Source organism: Limulus polyphemus, unplaced genomic scaffold (assembly GCF_000517525.1).
Source record: "Limulus polyphemus unplaced genomic scaffold, Limulus_polyphemus-2.1.2 Scaffold1215, whole genome shotgun sequence".
NCBI classification, from domain to species: domain Eukaryota; kingdom Metazoa; phylum Arthropoda; class Merostomata; order Xiphosura; family Limulidae; genus Limulus; species Limulus polyphemus.
In genome coordinates, this window is record NW_013666825.1 from 321,821 (window position 1) to 332,766 (window position 10,946).

Consider the following 10,946-nt stretch of genomic DNA (forward strand, 5'->3'; position numbering starts at 1 on the left):
CAAAGGAAATATCTGCTAAAGCTTTTCACCAGAAACTAATCATAGCAGAACCGTCTGTAAAATGATCTATAGGAAATAGTATAATTATTCCAGTTATCAACGCTATATTCAAGTTTTGAACAACTCAACTTTCAAGATCTACATATCTACATGTGTCGATGTTTCCGTTTATCAACATTATATTTTAAGATCTGTGCAAGAACTCAGCTAACAGATGTTTCCGCATATAATGTGTACGTTAAATACACACAAACGGATTGTAGTTAATAAATTAAACCATAATATAAAACACGGCCTTTAAACGTAAACTGTAACTCCAAGTCCTGTTCTCTCTGATATACTTACTACACAAGCCAGCGTAGTCACTCTTGACACGATTGCTTCCGCATGAAGTGTTGGGTGGACAGTTGCTACAACTGCTACCTTTCTGGTACATCTCTCCATTTAAAATGTTACCTCTGGAAAACAAGAGACGTGTAAGTAATAAAGTTCCATATGATACTTGTTTATTGTTGTTATATATCTATGATATTATGTTATGTTATTATATTTGATTCGTGCACATTGGTTTTCTATATAATTATCGATTCATTATTTTTTGTGTTCTACACAATTATCGACTTTCGCTTATTCGTGTTCTAACGTAAAACCCGAGGCCTCTCTGAAGTCAGTACTGATTAAGATTATTATTTTAAAGACTTGTAACTGTTGCATGGACTGTTAGTGAACGTGTGATGTGACCACGTGGACCGTAGTTCGTAGAGGATGAAAGAACATCTTAAACATTAATTAATATTAAATCACATTATGAGTGATTATCGGCGAATTACTCCCAGACATTTGTAATCAGCAGGACTAAACTTGGCAGACAGACTCATGGTGGTTCAAGTAAAGCTACCCTAAAACGCCAGGGGAAGGTCACCCAGGTATGTATGATGTGTGTCTAAGAGTGAAATTTCAATCTTTCTCAACCACAATCTGCCGGAATCGGACTTTGTATTAATGCCCTCCTTTACGATCCCAGTGACGCCGAGTTTGAAACAAAGTTCATAATCTGAAGCACAAGCTAGCTCAGGTACCACTGGTGGGTGTCCTAAAATGATTTTCTTGACGCGCATGAAACCCTCTCCATTGAGGTAGCCATAGAAATAATTGAGGATATGGAGGGCCGTGAACGTTGCAGCTCCAGTGTGGGAGGAGCGTGATAAGTACACTGGAGCATTGGAGCCTTGCAGCTCCAGAGTGAGAGTGTTTTATGCAATTTTCACAAATTTATGATGGAACTATGATACAATCTTGGTGTTTATCCTACGAAACAAACAGGCGTGTCATCCGTTAACTTTTAAATAAAACAGAAACATAATACACATCCGGGATGTAGAGTAGACACCTAGAAAGTAAGCTATAAAGATAGCTTGCTAGATAAAAAGTATATAGTGTAAATTTATGTAAAATAGAATATCAAGGCGATAGGATATCATATATACAGGGTTGAGGGTAGATGTCTGCAATGTAGAACATTTGAATAGATAGGCAGCGTCCAATTGGTGATTTTTTTTTAGTTATAAAATTGATAATAAGTAACAACCTTTGATAGAAGAAAAGTGTCAGCAATAAAATACAGTTGCTTGAAAACAGCTAAACATGTCCTTTTGATAACCAACCTTCTATTAAAATTTGTCTGTATTGAAAACAAAATGTCAACAACTTGTTTGTTTAGTATGCTTCTAACAAAAAAATAATAATTTGTATTCAAAGTTTGTTTGTTTTAGGCCTATGCCACATTAGGATATCTTGCTGTGTCCACCCGAGTGGGAATCTAACCCTGGATTTTAGCGTTCTAAGGCATTAAACTTACCACTGACCCACTAGGGGAGTGTCTTGAAAGATCAGGATATGATCTAAGCATATTGACCATGACATTTGAAATTGAAATTAGACTGTGAAGAACAATGTGAAGAATGTAATCTCCAACTGAGATTAGACTGTGAAGAACAATGTGGGGAATGTAATCTCCAACTGAGATTAGACTGTAAAGAACAATGTGGAGAATGTAATCTCCAACTGATATTAGACTGTGAAGAATGATGTGGAGAATATAATCTCTAACTGAGATTAGACTGTGAAGAACAATGTGAAGAATGTAATCTCCAACTGAGATTAGACTGTGAAGAATGATGTGGAGAATGGAATCTCAAACTGAGATTAGACTGTGAAGAACAATGTGGAGAATGTAATCTCCAACTGAGATTAGACTGTGAAGAACAATGTGGAGAATGTAATCTCCAACTGAGATTAGACTGTGAAGAACAATGTGGAGAATGTAATCTCTAACTGAGATTAGACTGTAAAGAACAATGTGGAGAATGTAATCTCTAACTGAGATTAAACTGTGAAGAATGATGTGGAGAATGTAATCTCCAACTGAGTTTGAAAGTAGAAATAACACTCTCACAATTCAACAGAAAATTGTGTTAAAAATCTTTGAAAGAAGAAAACATGATTAATTTCATTCATAGATAAGGATTCAGTACTAAGCGAACTCTTCAATAACGTATACAAGATATATTTTGGATGTAATGCAGATTAATGTGGTAAGGTCTTAGATCAAAAAATGACATTAAAACATATATATAACCATAAGTTTAATCATATGTTTATTAGCATTACAGTTCAGCATCGGTTCTAATGTAAAGGTTTGAATGCTTATATAATACATTCATATTTTCACCGTAATAATACTCTTTCCTCGAACTGAATAATTCAACAATTCAATTCGTTTCTATTTGATGGGAATAAATACTATTACACAACACTTACGCTGGACCGTAGTTGCACGTGTACAGTTGTTGCCACTTGAAGGGACTTTTGTTGATAGCGAAGCAAATAAAGCCACATCCTACACGCCATGTTGAAGCCCACGCGATCTGAATAACACACAAGACACAGGTATAAATACAAATACACTAAAATACTCAAACGATCAACTTTGTTTGGTACACAATTTATTTTATTAAATATGTAGCATTACGTAGAGGTTTCTCTGCGCCTATTGTTGATACAGCCGTGAGAAAATTTAACCAAATCACAAACTAAAATCAACATTTGATAAAAATAGATAAAAAGGAAATATTTTTATGTCCCAAGTTTCTCGTGTCAAATTTTTCGTAAATTAAAAAAACAACTAAAGACGAAATCAATTCACTGGTGAAAAAGGATGTTTTTAAAATTGAATGTGAAAGTGGTTTAACATTGATCAAACTAGAAGAAACTTGATATTTAGAATAATTAAACATAAGAGAAAAGTTAATAACAAAAGTGAAAACCTTACATCAGCTGAACATGTAAATTATACTTCTCTTGTCATCCAGAGGGGAAAACACTGTTACTCTGGCTTAACTGGATAATATGATGGCTAGAAATATTAAATAAACCTTAGAAATAATGAAACACAGTAAAACTAATTTCCCCGTAAATAAGGATGAAGAGACACAAAAATCAGAAAGTAAGTAGATGGCGAGATCTTTTGTTAAGTATATAAACAAGTAGTGATAAGATCATGACAAGATCCCGAGGTTCATGTGAATGGACGTCGAAACAAGTAGAGTGTTTTTAACGACCACTGATCGCTCTTAAAATAAAAATCTTAACTATGTACCAGAAAACGTTGATCGTTTGAGTACTGTAATATAGGTTAATATTTACATAAATCCCATGAACTTTAACCTTTTAATATATGTATAAATAAGTAAATAATCGAGTAAATTTGAAGTTTACTGGAGAGAAAGTGTCATCTGAAACTTGCTGCTTAACAGTGGGATTCATTCTGTGTACATAACTGATGTATTCTACACTGTATACATAACTGATGTGTTCTACACTGTGTATATAACTGATGTGTTCTACACTGTGTACATAACTGATGTGTTCTACACTGTGTACATAACTGATGTGTGCTACACTGTGTACATAACTGATGTGTTCTACACTGTGTACATAACTGATGTGTGCTACACTGTGTACATAACTGGTGTGTTCTATACTGTGTACATAACTGATGTGTTCTATACTGTGTACATAACTGATGTGTTCTACACTGTGTACATAACTGATGTGTTCTACACATTGTATATAACTGATGTATTCTACATCGTGTACATAACTGATGTGTTCTACACTGTGTATATAACTGGCATGTTCTATACTGTGTACATAACTGGCGTGTTCTGTTTCGTGTTTATCACTGTTGTGTTCTACACTATGTATAAAACCGTTTTGTTGTACACCGTGTATATAACTGGTGTGCTCTATACTATGTACATAACTGGTGTACTGTTTACTATATATAAAACTGGTGTGTTCTATACTGTGTACATCACTGGTGTGTCCTGTATTGTGTATATAACTGGTTTGTACTACAGTGTATAGGTAACTGCTGTGTTGTACACTCTGTAAATAAGTGGTGTGTTCTACAATCTGTAAATAACTGGTGTGTCCTTTACCGTGTCAATAAGTGGTGCATTCTATAATGTGTACAAACCTGGTGTGATCTATACTGTGTACATCACTGATGTGTCCTGTATTGTGTTTATAACTGGTTGGTACTACAGTGTATAGGTAACTACTGTGTTCTACACCCTGTATATAACTGGGTTGTTCTACACCGTGTAGGTAACTGGTGTGTTTTACAGTGTGTATATAAGTTGTGTGTTCTACACTGTGTACATAAATGGTGCATTCTACACTGTGAAGTTAACTGGTGTCTTCTGCACTGTGTGCATAACTGGTGCGTTCTACACTGTGTACATAGCTGCTGTGTTCTATACTTTGTATATAGTGGTGTGTTATACACTATGTACGTGACTGGTATGTCCTATACTGTGTACATAACTGGTGTTTTCTATACTGTATATGTAACTGTTGTGTTCTACTCTGTGTACAGTACTGGTGTGTTCTATAATATGTATATTGCTGATGTGTTATATTATGTGTAGGTAACTGTTGTGTTGCCCACTGTGTTCATAACTCGTGTGTTCTACACTATGCATATAACTGATGTGTTGTATATTGTGTACATAACTGGTGTTTCCTACCTGAGTACATAACTGGTGTGTTATACACTGGATACATAACATGTGTTATACTCTGTAAGTTGCTATTGTGTTGTTCACTGTGTGTGTTACTGACGTGTTCTATACTGTGTAAGTAACCAATGTGTTCTATACTGTTTACATAAGTGGTATGTTTTACACTGTATATATAACTGAGGTGTTCTATACTGTTTACATAAGTGGTATGTTTTACACTGTATATATAACTGAGGTGTTCTATACTGTTTACATAAGTGGTATGTTTTACACTGTATATATAACTGAGGTGTTCTATACTGTTTACATAAGTGGTATGTTTTACACTGTGTATATATAACTGAGGTGTTCTATGCTGTTTACATAAGTGGTATGTTTTACACTGTATATATAACTGAGGTGAATAAATCGTTTTACCTGTTTAACACACTCTTATAACTAAGAATGACGGGTTGAAAAACATGTTTTATATAAAGGCAACCAGCTGTTCATACGTGTGAACCTTTTTTATGTCCTATGATTGATTCAGTTCATTATGTATAAAATTGAGAAACTGAAACTGAGATAGGTGGCTGTACAATGTATGTGTATTCCTAACTGGTTCTTGAATCCTAAAACGTTTTAGTCATAGGTTCTGCAAGGCTGAAAGTAGCTGTTTTTGAACAACCGTATCCACAAATCACTTCTTTCTAAACCAGAGTTTTCTATATTGATCACGGGATACCTCCTTAATTTTTCTTATTTTGTAATTTTAATCCTTGTCAATGATCTTGTAACTATTTCAGTTAACTTGGTGTTCACTATCAAAGGGATGTTCAGCGATACCTGAGGGTGTGGGAGTTCATAGGGTGAACACCATCTTAATTTTTACCAAGTTCCTCCAGCACATGATTTTAAATAATGTAATGAGATTTCGTACACAAATCCTTTAGTTGTCAGAAGATTGTTTTATATTGGTTGGTTTTGTGATGTTGACTAGCTCTGAACAGCTACAATTTGGTTGGGTCTGTATACACTCCCTCTCCACTGACTATGTTTTGTGGGAAACCTATCAATTCATTGGGATCGAGCTTAAGGTTTTATTTCCTCAGCTAGTTTGAAACTTTCACAAATGTATAAAAGGTGGAAGAGTACAAAGATCCGTGGTAATTTAGCGAAAAAATATTCCATTAATTTTTTACTTTCATTACATAATCCAAATGTTAACAATGCAGTAAAGAATGTTTTTTCTCTATTTGTTTAGTCAACTTGTAATATCCACTCTTCAGCTTCAATGTTAAAAATCATTTTATCCCATCCAAGGCGTTCAAAGTACAGTTGAAACATCGGCCCTACGTGCTTTGTAAAGACACGGCAAGAGTTTGACCTTTCTAACTTTTAAAGCTTTAAACATACAGTCAGCTCCTGACAGAGGGTAGATGTTATATTTTGTGACTTCCTTCATCAGCCTATAATCTACGCAGATCTCTGTGAATCAACCTTTCTTCTTCAAAAGTGCAATGACAATACCCAAGGATTAGTACTTAGTGCAATTACTCCCTGTACTTTAGTGATTTCTTTCAGAACTTCATCTTGTTTTATAAATAGAAGTGGCCTGGACAACTAATGCCCCCAAACCATGTAATATAGCTACAAATATTTCTTATGGTCATAATCACTGGCTTTTGATGCTTTCTAACTGAGAGATATTTCATAAAGATCCTTCTATTCTGCCAGTTGGAGGAACATTGATATTATCAATACTTTAAGCAACTTAATGTTTTCTACAGTTTCATCTTTATCACACTGAGGCTGCATGAAGGCTTTATTTAGGTCTTAACTGATTAGCGATTAAAATATCATTTACCTGAGTAAAATGTCCAATTTGTTTCCCAGGATTTGTGTTAATTCGAAATGGAGAGATGTAAGACGCAGGCATATCCTTCACTTCCGAGTACCAGGAATGTATAGCCGCAGCCCAGTTAACAGGTGGGCAGGAGTTCTGACTTGTGTATGTTGTATAGAGGTTCTGCCCAACGGAAAAGTTGCCTAGATAGATATTGTACAAAAAATAGAACGTATAGGGTTAAACTCATTTCTACATATATTACCAATATAAACTCTAATTTATCTTTCTGAATTATGTAGGGTACATTGGAGTTCTTACAATATTTTACTGGTTAATTAATCGTTTATAATATGATATTTCGATCACTAAATGTGTTGAAATGTGACATTTCATCCGTTAACAACAGCCATGTGGCAGATTTTACAACCTGTATGGAATTTTGGTCTATACTTGTTACCCAATCCATTCAATTGATATTAATTACAAATTTTACAATCTGTGGGGGATTTTGATCCACGTATGTTACTCAATCCGTATAATTAACACTAGTCATGCAGTGCATATTTTACGACCTGTGTGGAATTTTGGATCATGTATGTTACTCAATCCGTATAATTAACACTAGTTATGAAGTGCATATTTTACGACCTGTGTGGGGTTTGGGGTTATGTTTACAGCTCAATCCGTATAATTAACACTAGTTATTAAGTGCATATTTTACGACCTGTGTGGGATTTGGGGCTATGTTTACAGCACAATCCGTATAATTAACACTAGTTATGAAGTACATATTTTAGGACCTGTGTGGAATTTGGGGCAATGTTTACAGCTCAATCCGTATAATTACCACTAATCATGTTATATACATTTTACAACCTTTGTGAGAATTTAGGCTACGTTTGTGTTACTTTCTGACTAGAGACAATGTAACAACTTTTCACTACACACCAACTTGACGACATGTTGCACAATCATGTCTATAAACACACTGATCGCTGTGTTTCTGAGCGATTGCTGCCAACTCTTCGTCCCACACCTGAAACAAACAAACCATAGCATCTGAAGTGATTATGTGACATAATTATATATGATTATCAGAAAAATCCTAGTATTCGTACTTGTATTTTTACTTAGAAAATATGTAAAATATAAGTAGTTTTAAACTATTGGCACAAAGTAAATGTATATTAAACAGCCAAGCGGCCAAAAATGTCATCTTTTTTTAGGTTTGTATATCGTATTTTATGTTCACATTTCCGAAAGTGTTTTTACAAGTCTGAAGATCAATTTTGCAAATGTTTTTCTCTTCGTGAACGTTAACATGAACAAAAACACCCATACCAATTACTTTAAAAAATAGACATGTATATGCTTATGTGTATATATTATCATACTAAATGATAGAGGAAAACGTAGGTTCGATATAAGTAATAATGTATTCATAGAAATACAAAATAACGGTTGATGTTTAACTTTTAATCATAGGTCTTTTTACATACATTCTTTTAGGAACGTTGTCAAATGTTAACGAAATCATTCTAAACTAATGAACGACAAGTCTTCATATTTCTTTGTAATATTGAAAAGTTTAGGATAAAGATGTGGACATTAATATTTATCTGATTTAAAACTGAAAATCGTTTAGTAAACAGTTTTGACATTGTTAATACTGTTGACATTCATATTCAGCATCTGATTTAATGCTGTGAAAGGTTTAATACATAGTTGTTGACAATATTGATATTGTTGACAATCATAATTATCTGAAGTAATGCTGTGAAAAGCTTAGAACACAGCTTTGACATTTTTGATATTGTTGACATTTTTATTTATCTGATTTAATGCAGTGAAAAGGTTAATACACAGTTTTGACATTGTTGATATTGTTGATATCTTATTTATCTGATTTAATGTTGTGAAAAGTTTAGTACACAGTTTTGACATTGATGATATTGTTAACATTCATATTTAGCATCTGATTTAATGCTGCAAAACGTTTAGTACACAGTTTTGACATTGTTGATATAGTTGATATTCATATTTGTATGAGTTAATGCTGTTAAAATATTAGTACACAGCTTTTGATATTGTATACATTCTTATAAAACATCTGCTTTATTGCTGTGAAAAGTATAATACACAGTTTTGACATTGTTGATATTGTTGACATTCATATATATAGCATCTGATTTAATGATGTGATAAGATTAGTACACAGTTGTTGACATTCATATTTAGCAACTCATTTTATACTGTGCGAAGTTTAGTACACAGCTGTTGATATTGTTGACATTTTTATTTATCTGATTTACTGCTGTGAAAAGTTTAGTACACAGTTGTTGACATTGTTGATATTGTTGACATTCATATTTAGCATCTGATTTAAAGTTGTGAAAAGATAAGTACACAGTTGTTGATATTGTTGACATTCTTATTTATCATCTGATTTAATGCTGTGAAAAGTTTAGTACACAGTTGTAGACATTGTGATATTGTTGACATTCTTATTTATTTAAGTTAATGCCTTGAAAAGTTCATTAAATCATATGCTAACTAGAAATGTCAACAATATAAACATCTGTGTATTAAACTTTTCACAGCATTAAATCAGATGCTAAATAAGAATCTCAACAATGTAAACACCATGTACAAACCTTTCGACAGTATAAAATCGGATGCTAAATATGAATGTCAACAACTGTGTACTAATTTTTTCACATCATTAAATCCGATGCTAAATGTGAATGTCAAAAATATCAACAATGTGAAAACTGTGTATTATTGTGAAAAGGTTAGTACACAGTTTTGACATTCTTGATATTGTTAACCTTGATATTTAGCATCTGATTTATGCTGTGAAAAGTATAGTACACAGTTGTTGACCTTGTTGATATTCATATTTGGCATTTGATCTAGTGCTGTTAAAAGTTTAGTGCACAGTTTTGTGATTATGAATATTGTTGACATTCTTATTTAGAATCTGATTTAATGCTGTGAAGAGTTTAGTACACAGTCTTGACATTGTTGATATTATTGATATTCATATTTAGAATATGATTTAATGCTGTGAAAAGTAGAGTAGACAGTTTTTACATTGTTGATATTGTTGACATTCTTATTTAGAATCTGACTTAATGCTGTGAAAAGTTTAGTACACAGTTGTTGATATTTATATTTAGCATCTGATTTATTGATGTGAAAAGTTTAGTACACAGTTGTTGACCTTGCTGATATTCATATTTGGCATCTGATCTAGTGCTGTTAAAAGTTTAGTGCACAGTTTTGAGATTATGAATATTTAGCATCTCATTCAATGTTGTGAAACGTTTAGCACACAGTTTCGAGTTGTTTATATTCATATTTAGCATGTGATTTAATGATGTGAAAAGTTTAGTACACAGTTTTGTGAATGTTGATATTCATATTTAGCATCTGATTTAATGCTCTGAAAAGTTTTGTACACAGTATAGACATTGTTGACATACATAACTAGCATCTGGTTTAATGTTGTGAAAAGTTTAGTACATAGTTGTTGATAGTGTTGATATTCATTTTTAAAATCTGATTTAATGATGTGAAAAGGTTAGTGCACAGTTTTGACATTGTTGATATTCATATTTAGCATCTGATTTATTGCTGTGAAAAGTTTAGTACACAGTTGTTGACATTTTTTATTATCATATTTTTCATCTGATTTAATGCTATGAAATGATTAGTACACAGGTTTGACATTGTTGATATTTATATTTGGCATCAGATTTAATGTTGTGAAAAGTTTAGTACACAGTATTGACATTGTTGAGATACATTATTATAATCTGATTTAATGCTGTAAAAGTTTAGTTCACAGTTTTGACATTGTTGAGATACATTATTATAATCTGATTTAATGCTGTAAAAGTTTAGTTCACAGATTTGACATTGTTGATATTCATATATGGCATCTGGTTTAATGCTGTGAAAATTTAGTACACAGTCGTTGAAATTGTTGATATTGATATTTAGCATTTGATTTAATGTTGTGAAAAGTT

The 10,946-nt window shown here is 32.9% G+C and overlaps 1 protein-coding gene across 1 annotated transcript in view; it reads right to left on the reverse strand.

The window, feature by feature from the left end:
• The window catches only part of LOC106462635 (CRISP/Allergen/PR-1-like), a 25,921-nt gene extending 17,890 nt beyond the window's left edge, over nucleotides 1–8,031 (reverse strand). The window contains exons 1-4 of the mRNA XM_013922579.2: nucleotides 7,864–8,031; nucleotides 6,934–7,115; nucleotides 2,821–2,927; nucleotides 346–458 (exon numbers count right to left, since the gene is read on the reverse strand). Coding sequence (XP_013778033.2) covers nucleotides 346–458; nucleotides 2,821–2,927; nucleotides 6,934–7,115; nucleotides 7,864–7,969 — 508 coding nt within the window. The 5' untranslated portion in view covers nucleotides 7,970–8,031. The remainder of the gene's footprint in view (nucleotides 1–345; nucleotides 459–2,820; nucleotides 2,928–6,933; nucleotides 7,116–7,863) is intronic.
• Nucleotides 8,032–10,946: the final 2,915 nt, after the last annotated feature.